Source organism: Letharia lupina (genome assembly GCF_014066315.1).
Source record: "Letharia lupina isolate WasteWater1 chromosome Unknown contig_7, whole genome shotgun sequence".
NCBI classification, from domain to species: domain Eukaryota; kingdom Fungi; phylum Ascomycota; class Lecanoromycetes; order Lecanorales; family Parmeliaceae; genus Letharia; species Letharia lupina.
Genome location: NW_023502976.1, coordinates 57,517 through 78,803, shown reverse-complemented (window position 1 = coordinate 78,803; position 21,287 = coordinate 57,517). Strand labels below are relative to the sequence as shown.

Sequence of the window (21,287 nt, the reverse complement as noted above, 5' to 3'; positions counted from 1 at the left end):
CCCCTGCCTCTCCAATTCTGCCCTCTTTTCCTTTAATACACCCTCTCTCCGTTCCTATTGCCTCTCTCTCCAAAATTCGGTCCTCTGCTCCTTCAGTTCCGCCTTCCCTTCGTTCAAATTCCAATCCCCGCTCCTCCAATACTGCTCTCACTTGCTCCATGTTCTCCCTCCTTTTCCCCAAGCCGAGCTATATGGCTGGTGGCTGCCGAGAACCTGCGAATCGTCGAAGGGGTCGTGTGTGATCCCGCAGGTCCATCTGGAGCTGTCTCTCAATAGTAATCGTCGCTGTCATAGGGATCGACATAATCCAAAGGAGCATTCTCGAGACTCTCATCGCCGATGTATTGTGAGCGTGGTCTATATTCCCACTCAAAAACGGAGTCTCTATGTGGCCAGACCTTCTCGAAGATGTCAAAATGAGGGTTAGAAATCCAGTGACCGTATCCGCACAGTCTATCTAGCTTGTCATGGGAGTTGCTGCTAGTAACGTATTTCAAGTCTTCCTCGTTCTCTGCTATGGCTTCTTCAATGGTCTTGATGACCAACTTCTGATGTGCATGATCAAGTGACTTGATCTGCATCATCACGTCCTCGGTGTCTCGCTTCGACTCTTGCAGGCTCACATCCTCGTTTAAGGAAACGGGTAGATGTATCTGTGCTTTGGCGACGTTTGCCAGGAGCTTGAATAGATCGAGGATATGTAGAACGTCCGAAGGCAACCGTTTTGCATTACAACTCATGTCCATTGTCCCCCGAGGCTCGCCGTCGAGTGACCACGTCGCGTACTGGTTCTCCATGAAGTGAAGGGATAGGTTCTGTACGCAGGAAGCCCCTTGTAGATCGGAACAGACCTTCTGAACTTGTCTCCAGACGCGTATCATGTCGGTATATCGGTCGGGGTGTGCAGGATAGATTTCGATCCTGAGGTGTGCGATGCCGTCATAGTCCAGTGGCTTGCCCCTGGCCCGAAAACACGAGACCGCGAGACCATCGAATGTGGCATCTTGCCAACATATCCGTAGGTTGAATGCAGTTTCATGTCGGAGGAGGTCCTGGACTTCCGCATTCACCGCCTTGCTGACTTGCAGTATCTCAGCCGGGGGTTTTTCCCAGTCGCAAGTGTCAAGGACCATTTCGTGGATTTCTGCGGGTGAGGGGGAATACCGATCGAGTAGGTATTCTCTGTAGGCCTGTAGACGTATTTCCACGGGGAGGCGCATGAAAGGGAAAGGATGCGCGACAACTGTATCTGCGGGGGATGGTGGGGACTGGGCAGCACTGTCGTAGTGGTCTGGGACAAATCTAGTCCATGTGAGTGCCATTGTCGGTGAGGGGTATTTCGTAATGTTGTGGCGATGAAGCTGCAAGGTATACCGGAGTGAGAGTCGAGAAGACGACGTTGAGCAGTGGTGTAAGTTCTGGAGGCGAGAGGATGAATGTCGAGTAAAGGTGAGGTCAAGCAATGGTATGTTGTATGTATTCTGAAAACAGTGACCCTTAATTTTCGTAGGATGAGTCACAGCTTTGCCCTACAACAACGATGCCAAGGAGAAAAATCTGAGAGAGCAAATTTGAGTGACTAGTGGTACGATAATGATGTAGGTAGGTAACAGTACTCGTACTCGTCCTGGTGTGATGGCAAGGACTGTGCGATTTGAGCTGAGGGAAAGCTCCTCAACAATAGAGTCCGTAGGAATTAGTTGGAAGCAGGTCAACTGCAATTTCGAAACCACTTTACGTTGCGAGAGATTTTGCAGGATTCTTGGCGCTCGGGACTCTTGCTGGTGTCGCCCAGAGCAAATTTTACGTACCTACCGGTAGAGCCTACGGTACGGAGGTTGGCACCAAAAGTGCTGCACATCAAGTACGAGACCTACCATTGCGTCAATATTTCGGATAACGCCCCGCCTAAAGCGCTGTCTGGACAATGCGCTTAGTTCTGCTTAGGGAAGATGCCTAGCGTCGACGGTGAGATCCACGGTCGCTGTGCACATGGACGGAGCTATTTGGGAAGATTATTTCGGCCTAGCCTCGAAAGACAGACGGTGCTCGGCGGCAGGTGTTCGAGTTATGGAGACAAATCCTTGAGTCGAAGCGCAGGTTGGACTTCCTGTAGTGTTCACTAACCCATGACAGGGTTTCAATGGACGCTCCATTGGACTCGTTCTGGGCGCAGAGTTTGGGCTTGATGCCTACGCTGGATTCCGACGTCACAGAGCGCACCGCTACCGCGTGGTAACCTTCACTTCCAGAAAACGTTTTGGACATGGATTTTGGGCTTGAAGTGCGCGTTTGGCTCCGCTCTTGTAACCATAAGCGGTGCTTGAAATCATTTCGGACATTACATTCGGGAAATGAACCGAGAGACGACCCCATCCCTGTAACAATGAGCCGGCGTTCCAGACGCAATCCCAGGCTCGAAGCAACTTTCGGCCGCACAATTGAGGCGGCTACCCCGTACATACTGCCCTGAAACATCCGAGCGGTTGAACCCCCAACGGCTTCGGCGCGTTCCGATGTCCCCGACGGATGTTTCAGTCTATGGTATCGGCAGCTTCTGAAATATATGCCTTAATGGGTTTCGGACGCAGCAACCTAGGCCCTCGATCAACGGAAACAGCCAAAACGCACTGTTTGATGGACGACTCTGTGGGGATCAAATCCTGGTCTCTGGCAAGCGGAGGGACCAAAGCCAATGCCTTGGACAGCAGCTACCTGCCATGGAAGACTCGACTCTGACTTTGTTCGCTTCCGTGTGTCAGCATTGTGGCATGGGGTAGGGAGAAGCACGAGCTAGCACTACGAAAATCTGTCCTTGGTACCCTAAAACGCATGCCGTTTTTTAGTTGTGTTGTAGAATGACATGAAGCATTCCATGAAACAGAGAAGACTCAGGCAGCGAGCACAGGTCTGTATAAAAGGCTGTCCCCATGTTCTCGATATTGTTCTTCATAGAATTTCAGCCTCTCTTACAGACATCTGCAAGAACAATAACAGCAATCTCATCCAAAATCAAACTCACCCCGAGACATCCTGCTCATAATACGCATCCTGAACACCCTGGACATGGAACATCAATACCTCCTTTCCCCTCATGTGGATGCGTCGCCATCACCCGTCAGCGATGTGCCATCGCCCGTCAGCGACATATCTCCCCTTGAATCCAAGCACAAAGCGATCATTATCTTCTTCAAATACTTTGTCGATGTGGCCACCACGAAAGCCAGCACAAGCACTGCTGAAACGGAGCGCCTCCTGCCTGAATCTTCGGCTGCCGCCAGCGAGTTTCTCAAGCGACTATACAATGTCGAGGTTCGAGCAAGTTCCATTGACAGATACTGGCGTCAAGCCAAGGAAAACGCCGTAGAGCGTAACATCACTTGGGACGAGAACGCTGTGGCTCAGATCATTAGCAGTCAAGTGAAGGATGACGACACATTTGACGAGGTCAACTCTTTCTTGCAACACCATGCTGGTGTAAGTTCCAGTGAACCAATTTTCTTCCTCTCATTGGCATCCGCTGACAGCTCCCACAAGGACGAACGCCTCTCCGTAACGACAGAGTGGATAATATCGAAGGCATGGCAAGCCTTATCCGATCCGCAGGGCAACGTCCCCTTGCGAACCTACTGGAAGGAGATCAACCGAGGCCGACGCGGTCCTCCTAGCATTCCAGATCCCCCACTGAAGCAGGTTTCTGACGAATCTCCAACCCCTCTGGTCATTCCTTCCAGTCTCCTTCAACGCGACGCCGATCGCGCTCTCGAGAATGGTCGCTCTGGAGACGCAGACTGATCTCAGACGGACCGGTACCTTTGGGTTGATCACTGGGAAGCCGTTGTGCAATGGGTTTGCATCTGCGTGGTAGACAAACACAATCTTTCAATTGGCGGCTTTGATGCCATGTTATGCAATGGTACTGGCACTAAATACTCAGTTAGCACACTCTTTTCACGGTTGTATTTAGAGGAAGATGAAGCAGGCTTTGCGCTTCCTTAGTACAATACCACACTCCTTTGTAATTGCTTCTTCTGGATTTGGCTGGGTCAGACGAGGTATCAGCAAAAGTGCCGGTTCAAGCTCGATCATGGACAATAGGAGCATGCACTACATGACTTTTCCTATGGTCTTACGCTCTTCCCGAAGCAATCGGCGTCATGTACGGCAAGCTCTTTTCGGGCTGGTTCCTAGAAGTAACGCGCTGTCAGGGCAATCACATTTAGGAGTGACACCTTTCTCTGGGAGCACCCTCGAATAACACGCTTTCTTTTGAGAAGCAACCAGAGTCATTAGTGACATGGTTTTCTAGGAGAAGCCCACACTGGCATGCTGTTGGAAGCAACCACAACCACAACCGGCATGTTTTGTTGCGTGAGAAGCCCAGAATTCATTCGCTATCGAAAGCGACTACAGTCATAAGCGACATGTCTTTCCGGGAGAAGCCCAGAGGTAACGCGCTGTCGAGAGCAACCACAGTCATAAAGTGGGAATATATCCAATCTACTTTTGGTGAAGCAATCGAGTCACTCTATTTTCGGAACACCATCACAGCATAGCGGAATGTGCCATTGGCATAGCCTCTTCTCATCGCTCGGAAAGCTTGAAGGAATGCTAGACCGTCTCGACCCTGAGAGATGGCAAAGGCCCACAGCGCTGGGTTCTGGACCAGCGACCATGATATATCCCTACGAGTATGCATGTGTCAAGGTACCGTTCACAATTGTCGGGAAGCCCTTGGGGACCTACCAAGTCTTGGAGACCTCTTTGCTGATATCAAAGGGCTTTGAGAACACACTAAGCCCAGCCTGCTTTGCGTAGCTGAGGTACTCTGACTGTGTGTTCAATCCAGGGAGAAGCATTCCGTCTTTGCACTAGTCAGTTCCATGGCTGACTAACACCAGCAGGCGAGTCTCACCCTCGATCGGCTTGATATCTGCTTCCATTTGCGCATCTGTCAACTCCTCGGCCTTGAACCAGTCCGCTACCACCAGTTTTCCACCTTCATTCAGCAGCATCGAAGCGTTCCGAAAGAAGAGTTCCTTGTTGGGCAAATGGCTCATTGCCTCCGAGATCCACACGCAATCGAAGGCCGTCTTTGTCTCTGACTCATTGAAGAAGTCACCCATCTTCTCAGCATCGAGCTCGACGAACCTTACAGTGCCATTACCCAACCCGATGGAGCTGGATGTCTCGACCTCCCCCTGGACACGTCCTGCCTCTTTTGCAGACAAGTCTTTTGCCAACTTTACCTGCTGCCCGCTGATGGTGATTCCAGTAACACTACACCCCTTATTCTTAGCTAGATAGCGCGACGTGCCGCCGATGCCACATCCGACATCCAGAACCTGGCTTCCGGGGGGCAATTGAGAGCGCTCGAGTAGGAGATCTACAAGGCGCGTCTGTGCCACTTCTTTCGTGTCTGCTGGATTGAGGAAGTAGCCATGGTGTATATGTTCACCCCTGCTCATTAGCGAATGCTTCCCGGCGTGGAATCCGATACCGTGAACACTCGACACGTACATACCAAAGCGAGTAATAGTAGTCGGAACATATCTCGTAGTGGCGCTTGATGCGGTCTTTCAGGCCGGCAAAGGAGGTAGAGGGTTCTGGAGGGGGAATCTCGTAATCATCCCCAATGTCCTGAGCTTCAGAATCCTTTGATGAAGACTGAGTATGCGCTATGGGTGCTTCATGATGGACTTCCATGGTGCAAAGCTAGACCCTGACAGGACTGATATTCTTGCGCTCCGGGTGAAAACAGATCGAGACTTCTCTATGCGTCCCACGATTGATGGCTCGGTTGGAAAAGAAGCGCTGACGAGAACTTAGCAGCGCGTATATCATGCCGACGCTAGAGAGACTTTTCGCCACAGCTTGACTGGGGGCTAGTGGGGCGCAGTACACACAAGGCAACATAGCCGAGATTGCTATGTTGGAAGAGCTGTAACCCGATACTGGTAGGCGGTATCCCTCCTGTTTTTTCGCTCCTGATTCTTATTCCTATTCCTCTCGTCGCAAAAAGAGGTTTTGGAGCCTCATTTTTTCAGCGATTTCTTGTATCTAGACTCCAGGTCTTCTACCTTACGTAGAGGGAGTTTTCTTAGGGCTGAGCTGCATTGTGGACCGCTGTCTGCGTGCTTCTAAGCCTTAGAACCCAGCCAATCATCGTTTAGAACTCATTTGTGCGTGTAGTTTTCGTGGGATATTAAGCAAGAACAACACTAGCGGGTATAAGCTAAGGTACCTTAGCCGCATTTAGCTGCGGAAAAGTCGTTTCTGATTACCGTACCTCAGCACCTTTTGTATCAGCTCGAGCAACCCCGCTGAGTGAATGCTTCTTCTTGAATCCTCCAAGTATGGCACTTTTAGAGCAGCGTATAATGTTTGCACCGATCTGACGCAACGTCTTTTGAAGACCTAATAAGCCCGGGCGGAAGTGATTTCGACGGAGAATCAACCCAAATTGTAGTCTGGATTGGTTGCGCATCAAGCAAGCTACCAGAAACAGTGACAATCTAAGTCGCTGAACTTCGGACTTCCTTCATTCACGGTTTCCTACTTATTTCTGAAAATATCTCGGAGGAATATGTCGCTTGAGACTATGGTTGCTTCCGATAGCCTATAAATTCTGGGATTTCCCAGGAAGAACATGTCGCTCATAAACATGATAGCTTCCGACAACGTGTTACTTGTCGCCTTCTCTTGTAAAAAAATGTGGCCTATAATTAGGATTGCTTCTAACATTAGATTGGTACAGGGAATCAAATCGGAAAGGCTTACCGTATACGACACTGATGACTTCAAGAAGAACATAAGACATCGTAAGGACCGATGTTGTGCCTGAACAGCAGAAGGCAGTAAAACTCTGAAGCAATGCCAAAGCAAAAAGAGCTTCACCTGAGAGGAATTGGTCCATACTCAAATGCAATCTGACAAAGATGTGAGAGTCACTTTGTCGAATTGCAGGGGAACAGGCTGAAACTTCCGAACCGCTGTCACAAAATGTGGAACCCCGGAATTACTTACAATGACATTGCTCTCCATCAATTCTCGTTTATAGAGCATAGTTTTGTCTAACAGTGCTTTACGACCGACCAAAAGCCTTCAAATAAAGCTGTGATTGAGCTTCATGGCTTTCTCGGTTTGTTTAGGATTTCTAGTCTTTCTCGCGCCTTCCTGCCAGGTCCAGGTCCAGGTCCAGGTCCAGGTCCAGGTCCGCGGGGGCTGAATCTTCAAACATCTCTGATACGTATGAGCAAGCAACGATCACACACTGATTTACATGAGATCGCTGACAGATGTTTCATTGTTTCCGAGGGACGTACACCAATAAAGACTGCGATACTTATCGAACTGTTGTCATCATCTTGTGACAGGGTGGATGTCCTTGCCTCATACCATCCCAAACGCCAAGCAGTGCTCACCTACAACTCACCGGGTTTTGCAACATCGTCATGCTGATGCACGTATTTCTGTGTTTCGCAGGATGTACTGCCAGCGGAGGCTGTGACAATCGTTTGGGAGAATCTCACCGTCCTACGAATACAGGAATACGAGCCAAACATCCAGTCGCAAGTCGCCTTGGTCCTGCAAGACTTGACATTTCTTCGATGGATACTGTTTAGATGCATGTAACATCTCTGATCGAATAGGAACAAGGGGTTTGCAGTGTTCGAGATGAAGCCTTGCAGGCAAATGTTTACAATAATAAGAGTCAATCCGCGTCCCAGACTATGGTTTTCTTACCTCTAGAAAGTCATACATGCTTACCGCAATACCACTCAGCTCATGTTGGTACTGAACCCTTTTCCCTCAAAACAGACCATTTCCGACTACCAGAATGCCTTCCAAACCCAAACCTCTCAAACCTCCAAGACACACACCCAAAGTCGTTGCGATCATTCTTTGCTTTAGCATCCTTCGAGTTAACGCCAAAGTTGTGTCTGAGCTAATCAAGTTGAAAAACCCTGGCACCGTAGAAATAGAAGCCATAGAGTGTCGAGCACGCCGCGGATTCCACGAAAGGTCTGACTTCCCCAACCGAGGAATGACCAAGGCGGGAGTCGGCGAGTTAGTTGCACGAAAAGTCGTTCCGGACTATGACGAGATCATAGCTATTACCGAAATAGACGGAGAATGTGAGAAAGTGCTCAGCAAGGCGAGTTTTACTAATGAGTACTTCTCGATTGCTTGCGCTAACCACCGCTACTAGCATTCGGATATTCCACTGGCAGAGTTGAAAGATGGTATCAAGGAGATTAGGGCCGCAGCTATGAAGACACTGAACATCGGGTGCGACTACGACATTGGCCAGGACTTTATTCAAGGGAATCAACCGCGATCGCCTTCACAAGATTTCAAGGAGTATGTAGCGAAAGCCAATTTCGCCCCTTACCGACATGGTTCGAAGAACAAGCCATCGCCGTCGCAAGCATTCAAGAAATGGTCATTCGATCCCGTTTTAGGCCGTGAGAGTCCATCGCCCGAGGGACCCTAGCACGCTTCTTGAGACTCTCTGCACTCTTCGTGTGACACTCAAGAGTTAAAAAGCAGGTCTTTGAAGGATCCAAGGTGGCGCTCAAGTGTCAAGGGACACGGATAGGGGATATTTGTTTGGATCAGGGTGCGATGGGGTGTTCTTGGCTTTTCATGCGTGGGTGATACTGTGTATTTCGTTGGATATGGAGCATGTAATGCGATGGGTTTCATCTTGCGTGCTTTATGAACACACTCTTTTGGCGGAAGCCACAGTGCGAGATCGAGCATATGGATCCTTTAAGTCAACAGTACACTCTCTTAATTAATGCTGTTGGAAGAAGACATGGTGCGAGTCCCTTTTGGAGAACGAAATCTTTGTACTCCATCATGACTTCTCTCTAGCTGTACTCCGACTACGCGACCCGTGGAGGCGGGTAAGCACTTGGTTGGCGGCTTATCATTTCCACGGCTGTATTTAATCAAGAACAACTTCTACGAGCTATCAAGAATCCTCTGACTTGTGACCTCACTCAACTGACATGTATTTGCAGTATACTGCCTTCCTGAAGGCCATCCCTCTCGCAAGATGTAAGATGCCAAACATTCTAGATAGCAAATCTAATCTGATAAACCCGCTTGGGACTAGCGTGTAACCTCGGTCCAAATAACAGAATTGTGAGCCATATATTCCGTTCATACTACATATCTACAATAATGTGACTCGTAGTAGTAATCTAAAGCCCTTTTCGCCCATCGTGCATCAGACTCAGCTCATAATCATTGAAGAGATCTAAGCGTCGGTCCCCCTTTGTTGGTGAGAATCGGAGACCACGCGTCCGCTAAACCGAATGCAGCTACTACACATACTTTGACCCGAAGCTGACGACTACTGTTGAAATTTCTTTGAGCCGTCATGCGACGACAGCCAATAGTTCTGACACTGCTTGGTTATGTGGACTTTGGCGTATAATGGTACCTTAGATATGTATCTAGGGTGGTTGTCACCTGTGCATTGGAAGTGCGATGATTCCCTGTCCATGTGCGCAGGCTGATGAAGCACAGGGTTGTGAAGAGAAGTACGTACTCCATTCTTGTCATGCTTTTTTAAAGAGCCTCCGCGACTCCTCGTACCTTGCATCAAGCTGCAGGGCCAATTACTGCCCTGGGCGCTCGGAACGTGAGACGGATATCCAATACCCACTAACCCAGAGCCAGCGACGGATAGGCACCAACGAACAAGCTTAGCAAACCATATTATCAAGGGGCACCAACATAGATCATGCTTTGTATTACGGCGTTGGCTTTCATATTAACATTCCGCCGAAACGGTGTTTCATTCATCAATCAAACAATCTCGTCACCAACTAAACCAGTTGCGTTTCTTTGACTTGCAATCATCGGGTGGAAGACCAAGAGAGTCAAGCCTAGACTTGCCTCGGAAGAAGTTTGATCATACCATACGCTTACGTGGAAATTCAGGAATGGAAGCTTGACGCGTACGACTTGAGCCCCTATAGCAACCAAAGAAAGCGCCTTGAAGGGCGCCACTTAGCAGTGTCTTCCCTATAAGAGGTCTCTGTTTCTTTTTCAATTTGCTCGACAGCACCCTCTCATTCAAGTACACAACCCAAGTACATTCATTCAGCAAAAGCAGACATCTTTACAAATCAAAACCTCCACCACACCAACCCAACCACCACCAACAGCAGCCAGCATGCATCTCTCTACCCTCTTCACCCTCTTTGTCGCCGCCTTGGCTCCGGTAGCTGTCTTTGCTGCTCCAGCCGAAGAGCACAAAGGTCCTCCATCAGGTGGTCCTCACGGCCCTCCACCCAGCGGTGTCAGCTTCCACGGCCCTCATGGCACTGGTATGCCGCACGATGATCACCACGGCCCTCATGGCACTGGTATGCCGCATGACGGTCACCACGGGCCTCACACCACTGGTATACTGCATGATGGTCACCACGGACCAAAGCCAACCGGCACTTTCTCTGGACCTCCTCCATCTGGCTCGCCTCCTGCCCCACCGTCTTAGAAAGCAGCAGAGTAGCGCTCCCGTACGTCCCATTGTCCCCTCGTGGAGATGAGTCAGACACTGATAAGAACATAGGGAATTCAGTCACTGGTATCCCGGAAACTTCCTTTCCCTACTTTCGCGCTTGATGCTGGGAAGACTGCTACAACTTAAACACATGAATGGATTGGGACTCGGGGGGTGATGAAAGCTAGCTGGCCAGCGGATATGAAAGAAATTAGATGGATCAGCCTAGGGTGGACTCGATAGACTCTCGTTAACATCAATTGAATCTCTCTTTTATCTGCTTGGAGGACGACTCTACGTCTTCCGAAAGAATCCCCCCCTTTGGATTTACCACGCGCCGTCTTGTGTTTGCAATTTCAACCTAATCACTGGAATACATACGTGCCCGCGATTCTACAAAACCTCCCCTCCCGCGCACGCCCCTCATATTAAATTCCCGGCCCCATTATCTCCTCCAGTCCCTCCCTCACTACGCTCTACGTAAATAGATTTGTTACGCGCTCGAAATAGTGGAGGATCCGTAGAGTCTGGGTCACAGCGCCCAGTCAATGGCGTCTGGCCCACAATCCGAGTCATGGTCTACAGTCACAGTCTCAAATCGGCGTAACCCGACAATGCCTTTGCTGAGCGCGACGGGCTGGAGTAGGGATTCCGTCGCTACCTGCGAGAGGGCCGAGTGGCACGTCACTTCCGGATACTAGGTCTTACAGGGGCTGAGGCCGAGGCACAATCCCGATGGCTTAGCAGGAGCCCCAACCTTTCGCGGCCGTTTCCTGCTGCCACGGCCAAATAAGAGTATGTAAGAGAGTGAAGCAAAAGTCATGCATAGAGGGCGAAAACTCTTGATGAAACTGTAGAAGTCCGACAGTTGCTAGAACACGAGGACGGTTCTCACAACGTTTGCCTAAGAAACGTCCTTGTACCTGCAAGGGAGGAGTCGTAGCAATCGTACAACTCAGGCGGAGTACCAGAAGAGAGCGACAATTTTTTCACAGACTTTCCAATGAGAATCGTTGTTTTACCTGCAAAGGACTTCTTCTTTCGTTTATGTGCTTAATCCCTTCCGTTCAAGATCCTTTGACAGTAGGAGTCAATTTTTTCTGATTGGTAAAGAAGGAGATCTCTCCTGTTGTGAATTGATATTCTCTCTCTATGCATAAACTTTGCTACATTCTCAATGTGAATGATGGGTCTATGTAGAAAGGAAATATGTGACGATTGAGTACTAAGATTACTGGCTTAGCTGCTAAAGCGGCGGCTAAAGCTGAGCCGGGGGGGGTAGCTTTTAAACCTCAGCCCACCCTTACGGTAATATTACCGGAGAACGATTAGGCCGACCCGCCGGATTAGTAAGGCCCTCTCATAGTAATTTAGCAGCCCTCCTTACCTATTACACTCTTCTTCTTTATATCTCGCTATCGCCCACCAATTTTTTTAAAGCTATTTATAACTCCGCCTCGTTTACTACTTCGCTCCGCCTACTATAATCTCTTAAAAATATATTATTCGCCAACCCTCGCAATATAAGGGCTTTGAGAATACTGAAGAGAAGCTAAATTAGTATAATAGCAATCTTAAAGATATTAATTAGACTTTATTAGAGATTCTCTCGAAAGATAATATAGCCTTATTATAGAAGAAGAATAAGAGTAATCTTAGTAATATTAAGTAAAGTCGCGATATATACTCTAACGCGTCTAGATCGTTATTACTATTATTTAACATCCTCTTTATCTTCTATTATCCCCCTATTAAATAAAAGATCTTTATTAGTCTTAATAAGTAGAAAGAGTTACGAAAGGGGATTAAACGTAGTAAACTCGCGTTTATAATATTCTCGAAGGTCGCGTTAATAATACTAAAGTTATTTATAAATACTTTAACGATTTATAAAATTATTTTTACGCTAAAAATAGTTATTAAATAGATACTTAAGTAATTTAACGCGTATTAATCTCTAATTAATAATTTCTAAATATATAATAAGCTCGATAAGCCGCTAATTATCTAAGATACTCGATTATTCTATTAATAATATTATTTATATAAGAATAAAACTATTAGTAAGATATATAATTAGCGAAATAAGTAGTTATATTATATCGATTTTTATAAAATAAAGTTAAAGATAATAAAGATCTATAATCTATCTAATCGTAGTATTCTTTTATTTATTAAAGTCTCTCTTTATCTTAATAAAAAATATATTTACTAAAAGTATAATTACGAGTAAGACTATATTAATTAATATAAAATTAACTTTTTTATAATAAATATCGCTAATAAAGTAGTTATTAAGAATATTAAAGTTTACTTAATTTACGCTATTCTAAAAGATATAAAATAAATTAATAATCTAATTGCTTTAAAGGCTACTAGAGATAAATATCTTACTCTAATATATTATTATAATACTAGAGTTAAATAAAAGAAGTTTTACTCTAATTAATAAATTTAGAGTATAAAGACGTCGTAGATAGAGTAATAGATTAATTATTTAGAAGATTTAAAGTAGAAGAAGAATATATAATATATTAATATTATTATTAAGAGAGATATAGATAGCGAAGTAATTTATAATATCGTATTTACGAAAGAATATAAGTTTATAATATTTATTAATTAGAATAATTAGATTAACGAGTAAAATAATATTAATCTAATTAATATTTCTTTAAAGACGAGAATATTTTATCTTAATAAATATTATCTATAATAATAACGCTCTTAAATAAAAGCTATTTATCGTTATAGCTCGTAGCGAGTATAATAGATAAATTCTTTACGTCTATATAGTCTCGTTAATCGAGAATAATAATATTATAAAGATATTTCTTCGAAAGTTTAAGAAGTAATATAAGAAAAGAGATATATAGTATTTTCGCTATATAATTATTAATAACTCTATAGTTAAATAAAAGGCTATTTAACTAGTCTTTTAAGGCCTTAAAAAAGATAAATAATAGATTAATTATTTTCTCTATTGAAAATATAGCGAAAGAACTCTTAAATAACATCTATATATCGACGATTGTAAGAAGTTCTTTAAGTATCTCTATAAGACTTTCTACTATTAATTCTTAGAGTAAGACTATCTCAAATCGATCTATATAGCTATTACTATAATTCTAGAGTTAAAGAAGAAGTATATTCGCCGCGATTAGCTAGAGATTAAGTAACTTTAGACGTATTATACGCGTTAGTATTTCTATTTACTTCTATAGATAACTATTATAAATTCGATTAAATTCTAATATTATTCTCTTAAGATTTATATCGATAAGAAAAGTATTATATTATAATTTAATCTATTAGAAATCGCTATATATATATTAAAGATTACTAATTAATAAGAGCTTCGTAATAAATAAATAATAGCTAAATTTAGATCTTATTAATCTATTAAGTATTAGATATATTTTTAATTAGCGAACTTCTCTAATTTAATTTAGTAACTTCTAATTAATTAGCTAAAGAAAGCGATAGAAGTCTAAGACGAAGACGAGTTAGGCTTCTTAACGCTCTTTATGCATTACTAATCATTGAAATTGCCAAGAGTATGCGTGATACTTGGGGAGTGGGATGCGTGACTACGTCACTCTGCTGCTTCCCAAGCTCTTGCCGCTGAGTCTGGGTCTACAAGGATCCACAAGTGTCCACAAGGGTCCCCAGACAAAAGCTGGAGCAACCGCGTGGTCCAAGCTCGGGATCTTTTTTTTCCCCGATCTTTAGCGGCTTCTGGTAAGGGCCCTCTTGAAAGTCCTCGAGATTCTAGTCACAGATGGAGTCTATGCTGAAGGCTGGTCACACTCGCACAGGCACGCTTCTGTTCGGAGCGTGATCGGCATAGAGTAAGAGGACTAGTACATTGTTTGTGGCAATTGGTCCACCTCTCGATTGCAAGATATAAGCATGCACAGCGGCACAGCTATTTCTCGCTGCATACAACGCCAGCACATCAGTGCTGTACTCTGTCTCACACTGCTCTTTCCCTTTCCTCTACGTCTGCGATTCTGTACCATCATCGTACAGCCACCACAGCCACCATAGCAACCACAACAGCAAGCTAGCATAGCTAAGTCTTGGTCTCTAACAGAGACGCCGAAATCGAGTCAAGGGCGGACGGAATAGTGGAACTTCAGTGACACTTTTCATGTGCAGATTGATGCTCTAGACTGAGGCAGTGCGTACAACAGTCTCGTGCATGGGGAACGTGGGAACATGGTCCGTGTGGTCAGAAATAGTGGGGTCTGAAGATAAGCGAGATATGCGGGATTTTTTCTCTGCAATGATATGAGAATTGCGCGATTTACTTTTTCACCACCTTTGCTGTTTCCGGCCAGCCGCATCTTTGGATCAGTTCACATCTTGGATTTCACGAGTCAAAGACAAAAGCCGAACATCTTCGTCTTGACACATGCGCCTTGATTGGCTCTCGCATTGGAGGCGCAGCGATTACCGCCTGATGGAGGCTTGGACCCATCCCAGAGTTCAACTGCAAAATTCGAGTCGCTGCCTCGACACAATGACTGTAAATCCAAGGAATGGGCGTCTCAGGACCATTGCACGATCACTAGACTAGCATAAAATCCCTCACGCGATTTTCTCCTCTATCCTCCTTTTATCCCCTTTGTACCTCACCCAATGCCCGTACTCGAGACTTTACTACAGATTTCACTGCCCATCTTGCCGTCAGCCTTGAAATTGGCATAACGGTCATGTCTCTGCTTCAATAACACATAAAAAAGGGGCCCTAATTCTCTGCTCCTTCATACAGATTTGGGACTCTCTTTATCGTCTCTTGTTACACATTTTACCTTACTTGCTTTTCCGGCTCTTTCTAAAGCTCTGTCTGCTCTTAATCTCTAGACTTCGGAATGGAAATGTCTGGGAATGACGGCAAAAAGCCTGGACTCCGTTGGCACACTGTTGACGAAGAAGCTCTGGAGAACTTTCGCAATCCGGTCGCGCACACGCAGACCACAAGCTCCCAGCTATCGATACACAGTGCAAACAGTAGGAGAGGTTCTATCGATCCAGGCACGATGCTTCCCATCCAATATCGAACAGTGTAAGCGCTCGCTTCCAACATCTCAGACTGGTTCTGACGCCCAACAAGTTCCTTCAACATCGACGAATCCAAAGAGAAAGGCCTGGCAGACGCAAAGAAAGCCAAGGACTCCGCTACCACAGGCATGTCATCCCAGAGTCGTTAGTTCAATCTGAGGCTGATGGCAGAGCGCATGCAGAGTTATCTAAACTTGAATGGCACGTCATATCTCCGGAAGAAGTTTTCAGCCGACTGTCTACCTCTGCCATCAAGGGTCTTAGCGAAGAGGAGGTCAAATTCCGATTGGTTGAGTACGGCAGAAATACACCCTCTCCTCCTCCCACCCATCGCTTCAAACAGATCTTTGGCTATTTCTTCAAAGGGTTTGGATCTATCCTCCTGTTGGGCTCCATACTTGTCTTCATATGTTGGAAGCCACTTGGAGACCCTCCCACACAGGCGAACCTCGCTCTAGCAATAGTCTTGCTCGCTGTCTTTCTCATACAGGCTGCGTTCAATGCATGGCAAGATTGGTCTTCCTCCAAAGTGATGGCGTCGATCACAAACATGATGCCAGAGGATTGTTTGCTGCTCCGGGATGGCGCCCAAGTCACTACTTCTGCGAGCGGGATTGTCCCGGGGGATCTCTTGCTAATGAAAGCGGGAAACAAGCTGCCAGCGGACGTACGCTTCGTGGAGATTTCTTCCGATACGAAGTTTGACCGCTCTATTCTCACTGGTAGAGCATCTCAATATGTTCTTGAAAAATCGAACTTCCACTGACCGTAGTGCGTAGGGGAGTCTTTACCACTTTCTGGTACGGTAGATTCGACCGATGACAATTACCTTGAGACCAAGTGCATTGGGATGCAGGGCACTCATTGTGTCTCCGGCAGTGGACTGGGTGTCGTTGTAGCTACTGGCGATAAAACGGTCTTTGGACGCATTGCGATGTTAACGAATGAGCCCAAGACTGGCATGACGACACTGGAAAAGGAGGTCCTGCACTTCGTCATCATCATCGTCTCTATTATGCTCTCCATGATCGTGCTCGTGATCATTCTGTGGTGTGTAACGGCACCTACCCTCAAGATAAACGACGCTAACTTTCATTCCAGGGCTTCTTGGCTGCGAAGAGACCATCCATCTTGGATCAACGTCCCTACACTGATCGTTGACTGCGTCAGTGTTGCTATCGCGTTCATTCCTGAAGGACTTCCAATCGCTTTGACCGCGAGTCTGACAATCACGGCCAACTTGATGCGCAAGAATAAGGTTTTGTGCAACTCAAAACGGTGGAGACGTTGGGCGCTGTGTCTGTCATTTGTTCAGACAAAACCGGTACTCTGACTCAAGTATGAACTATCTGATTAGGACCTCAAGCCCATGTGAAGAGTTAAGGCTGACAGGGCGGCTAGAACGAAATGTTTGTTACCGAATGCTCTATCGGCACCAAGAAGATGACCCCACAATCTGCACGAGACGAGATCCGCGATGACCACAATACTTCTACTAATGCCGTCGACCAAATGTGAGCCGTCGCTGGACTGTGCAACTCTGGAGAGTTCGACGCCGCTACCGGCACTCTGCCCCTTCAAGAGCGGAAAAATCAATGGGGACGCCACTGACAAGGCCATCTTGAGGTTCTCCGAGGGGCTAGGATCTGTATCAGAGCTAAAGCGCTTCTGGAAGAAGAACTTCGAGCTGGCGTTCAATAGCAAAAACAAGTTTATGATCAAGACCTTCTCATTGGCTGATGCGGAGGGCTTGAAGTATACACTTCCTCTTAGTGAAGGATGCCACTACAGCTCGGAGGATCTGTGAGTGTATTTTCCCCGTTCTTGGCTTGCGGTTACTCATCTTGTTGTACAGACTCCTCACAATCAAGGGCGCACCTGACGTCTTGATAGACCGGTGCACGCACTTTACGAGCAATTCCGGCGATACAACCGTACTGAACAGTGACATTCGCAGCACGATTGAAGAGATCAAGAACGATTGGCCCGCCCACGGAAAGCGCGTTATCCTGCTCGCACGAAAAACCCTTCCGGCTCAGTCGCTCGTCGTGTCGAATGACCTTGAATCCGAAATTACAAAAAGTGCCACGACTGGTCTGACCCTCGTCGGGCTGGTCAGCATTGTGGACCCTCCCCGAGCCGAGATTCCTGAGGTTGTGCGTACATTGAGAAGAGCGGGGATTCGGATTTCCATGGTGAATCTTCAATCTAGACTGATCCTGGATTTCTGTGCTGATGGCGCTACAGGTCACCGGCGACTTTGCCCTTACAGCTCAAGCAATTGCCAGAGACTGTGGCATCGTCAGCAGTGTTCCAAGCCTCGTCAAAGACTTCAAGGCGCTCTCCCGTGAGAAAGACTCTCAGTATGGCTCGACCAAAAGGGAATTGAGTCCTGAAACCACACATGAACACGCTTCGAAAACTTCAATCGTTCTCAGCGGGCCAGAAATTATCACCTTAAACGAAAATCAATGGGATCAGCTCTGCCGATACGATGAGATCGTCTTTGCAAGGACAACCCCCGAGCAGAAGCTCCGCATCGTACGCGAATTCCAGGCCAGAGATGAAATAGTTGGGATGACCGGGGATGGCGTGAATGACGCGCCGTCACTCAAGGCCGCAGATATCGGCATCGCCCTCGGTAGTGGTTCGGACATTGCCATCGAAGCCGCGGACATGGTCTTGCTCGAATCGTTCTCTGCTATCGTTGAAGCCGTTCAGTACGGAAGGGTTGTCTTCGATAATCTGAAGAAAACAATTGCATACTGGGGGTCTTGCTGCTCGACGAGGCGAGGAAGTTTGCGTTGAGGAGGTGGCCCGGGGGCATGGTTGCGACGTTCGCGTGGTAGGGGCAGAGATTCTGTTCCTGGATGAGGCGAGGCAAACGTGTCGTGCGCTAGCTGGTGCGGCGTGTGGTTCCGTTTGCGTGGTAAAGGCAGCTGTCGCGCACGCTTGATTGTGTAGAACTGTCCGGCATCTGTCCCTCCATCTCGCTTTTGCCCATATGCTTTCGTTTGCCATCCTATACTTAGCGTTGGGGCGCTGCAGATTCCTCCTCGCAAACGAACAAAAAATATTGTCTTAACTTAGAGGTATATGACAATGCACAGCATGTACTTTCCGATTGACTTTTGAAGTCTGCAAACTTCGGGATCTGCCACTTTTCAGTCAGTGTAGATTCCAAGCAAGCGCATGAGGGTCGGTGGGAGGTAGAGATAGCGGAGGGTAAGGGGTTGGGATTGCTGTCGATAGAGTAGAGATATTTGTGGTTAGGCAAGGCAGGGGCTGCCGCTGTTGGAGAGGTGTGTGAGCACTGTGAGGGAGGCCGCCGAGGGGGTTGAGAAGAGTGCGAGGGGGTGTGAAAGACACACTGTTAATTTCTTTTTGGTTTTTGATGGATTGTACTGCGGTTGAAGGACTCTGTGAGGGTACTCTACGTCATATACTTTTGAGTCATGTTGTTACTCAGGGATTGACGCTTAGGAAGGTCGGACTTGATGCATATCACCAGCGGATATCCGAATCCTGTGAATGGAGGGTTTTTGCTTTGATATCAAACTTGAGAGGAAACCAAAAGCCTGCATACAGCATTGTTACGGAACGCGTCTTACGCTTGGGATGGTTGAGTCAGCCGCCGTTCTAGCACCTAGACTTTTCAAGCAAGTGGTTGTTCGAGTTTTGCGATTTCGTCAAGGCGCTCTAGGGTGTTGGGGTTGAGGCTTATGTATGGTGAATACTGATATCTAGTTGGTGGTACCTGTTCAAAGCATTCCTTACTTGCCGTGCCGCCTTCATCTTCTATTCATATACACTGTCGATGAGTGGCCCACGTCCATCCTGGTTGCTATCCTTCCATGTCAATCGTCATCAATTACTTTTCAAGCGCGGTCAAAGTATCTGCCGCCTCTTCCAATTGAGCGCCAGATCCAGCCTCTGGCTTCTCCTGCTTGGATAGGTAATCTCGCGGATGAAACGTAATCTTCCAACCAATACCTTGAAGGACAATTGCTTCGCTGATGACGTTGGGACCAAGTGATGGCTCGAGCGCACTCCCTATTGCATCGATAATGGCGGCAAAGCCTACAGCGTGATCCATGAATGAGGGATCTTCCCCGATGTAGATCAATGCATCTTGTGGCCCCCAATGCTCCCTGATTGACGAAATCTTCAACGTCACGGTCTTGAAGCCTGTCAGGTGCTTGATGGCATCGAAAAGAGGTGATTGACGTATCAGCATCGTTTTTGGCGTGCAGAGTATGAATTCGATAACGCAGGTCTTCCTCGGCACTTCTGTCCCGGCGAAGAACGAAGTGGGCTCTGCTCTCATCTTGGACAATTGTTCGTTTGCTTCGCGAGGATCCAGCATGGATTCGTTGCAGTGTTCATCGCTCAATGCGCATACCGCGGTCGACAGTCCCACTCGCTGGATGTGATCGATGAATGGGATGTCGTTGCGCGTCCATGCTTTGTTCTGAAAGTAGCGCGCGCTGCGGATGCTGAACACGGCTTCGGCATGGAGGACGGCGAGGAGTTCTTCACGTATGGTTTTTGACAATGTTAGCATTGGCAGGTCCGTGTTTCCGTCGGAATGCCACTTCCTGTGTAGTCTGTCCGAAAAGCGGCCGAAATCGTATTCTCGCTCGCATACGTGGCTGTAGATTTCATCCCGTAGCTCACGAGGTAGGACGGATAGGGTGCCGAGAGGTGTGGGCGTGGTTGATGCGGGTGTTTGCGGATTGAGGGATGGTTTGGGAGGATGAGGTTTGAGCGATCCGTTGATCGCGTGGGCTTCTCTGTTCGTAGACTTGGTTGAAGAAGCAGACTCTCCGTCGATGTCAAGGGTGCTTTTACGGCAAAGGTTAGAGTTCGACTGATAGAATATGCGAGGTATGGTATAGATGTACCTCTGCCTAGAACCTCTAAGTCTGGTTCTGAGTTTGTTATATAATGCATTCCAGATTGCTCTGGACGTGGTAGGCGCCGTGTTGACCGGTCTTGGTCCTTGAACGTTCAATTCCATTTCCACTGGAGATCTTGAGATGCTGTTTTACTATGGTGTCGTTGTTGTTGTTTATTTTTGGGTGCTATGAAGCCTCCTAAATGGGCTATGCTAAGACAATAAACGAGGTGTTGACTGCACAAACTAGCGGTCGCGTGGGCAGATGTGGTGGTTGGCGCTGTGTTGCTGCGTGTTTGTGCAGCATTAGGCCATGCCAAGTGAGTCATCCAATGCCTTATCCATCCACCAGCCAACGACGCAGATTTAGTTGACCTATTATAATTAATAATCACGAGAAGCATGTGGCGGGAACAACACAAGGCTTCCGGTAATGAAAGGATCGCCTTGGCATATTCTTTCGCTGGTGGTGAATGGGTACTTGGGTGTTTAGGCGTGGAAAACTAGGACGAGATCAACATTTGATGAGTAAATGGCTCTGTGATTGACATTACTACTTCTGAAGTTTGACTCTTGGTAGTCCATATCAAACCAGATTGTAACTCATATCCCATGCTTATTTCCCGCAGCGTGGATGAATTGGAGCATCGCCACGCGCAGAACAGCTAAACGATCATCTAGCATTACACGCCATATTTTAACCATGAAAGTCGCTGACTTGGATTGTCATGGCGCGATCATCTGGCACAATGCAAGAGAGCCTATCGTACTGGGAATTTTACTGAGAAGCTCGGTCAGTGT

At 46.9% G+C, this 21,287-nt stretch overlaps 6 protein-coding genes across 6 annotated transcripts; 3 read left to right on the top strand and 3 right to left on the bottom strand.

Moving 5' to 3' along the window:
- Positions 1–269: 269 nt before the first annotated feature.
- Positions 270–1,322, bottom strand: HO133_009465 (uncharacterized protein; the record flags this gene model as incomplete). The annotated part of the gene is made up of 1 exon (XM_037300326.1): positions 270–1,322. The coding sequence occupies one exon, from the start codon at positions 1,320–1,322 to the stop codon at positions 270–272; it is 1,053 nt and encodes a 350-aa protein (XP_037154174.1).
- A 1,744-nt stretch (positions 1,323–3,066) lies between these two features.
- Positions 3,067–3,795, top strand: HO133_009464 (uncharacterized protein; the record flags this gene model as incomplete). Its single annotated transcript, XM_037300325.1, has 1 exon — positions 3,067–3,795. One exon carries the CDS (start codon positions 3,067–3,069, stop codon positions 3,793–3,795), a length of 729 nt encoding a protein of 242 aa, XP_037154173.1.
- Positions 3,796–4,528: 733 nt separating this feature from the next.
- Positions 4,529–5,706, bottom strand: HO133_009463 (uncharacterized protein; the record flags this gene model as incomplete). Its single annotated transcript, XM_037300324.1, has 4 exons — positions 4,529–4,685; positions 4,747–4,864; positions 4,916–5,460; positions 5,525–5,706. 4 exons carry the CDS (start codon positions 5,704–5,706, stop codon positions 4,529–4,531), a joined length of 1,002 nt encoding a protein of 333 aa, XP_037154172.1.
- A 2,134-nt stretch (positions 5,707–7,840) lies between these two features.
- On the top strand, positions 7,841–8,497 carry HO133_009462 (uncharacterized protein; the record flags this gene model as incomplete). Its single annotated transcript, XM_037300323.1, has 2 exons — positions 7,841–8,146; positions 8,213–8,497. The coding sequence occupies 2 exons, from the start codon at positions 7,841–7,843 to the stop codon at positions 8,495–8,497; spliced, it is 591 nt and encodes a 196-aa protein (XP_037154171.1).
- A 6,902-nt stretch (positions 8,498–15,399) lies between these two features.
- HO133_009461 (uncharacterized protein) lies at positions 15,400–18,397 on the top strand (the record flags this gene model as incomplete). The annotated part of the gene is made up of 8 exons (XM_037300322.1): positions 15,400–15,593; positions 15,642–15,733; positions 15,772–16,311; positions 16,369–16,625; positions 16,991–17,103; positions 17,138–17,392; positions 17,445–17,784; positions 17,837–18,397. The coding sequence occupies 8 exons, from the start codon at positions 15,400–15,402 to the stop codon at positions 18,395–18,397; spliced, it is 2,352 nt and encodes a 783-aa protein (XP_037154170.1).
- A 1,063-nt stretch (positions 18,398–19,460) lies between these two features.
- On the bottom strand, positions 19,461–20,609 carry HO133_009460 (uncharacterized protein; the record flags this gene model as incomplete). Its single annotated transcript, XM_037300321.1, has 2 exons — positions 19,461–20,433; positions 20,560–20,609. 2 exons carry the CDS (start codon positions 20,607–20,609, stop codon positions 19,461–19,463), a joined length of 1,023 nt encoding a protein of 340 aa, XP_037154169.1.
- Positions 20,610–21,287: the final 678 nt, after the last annotated feature.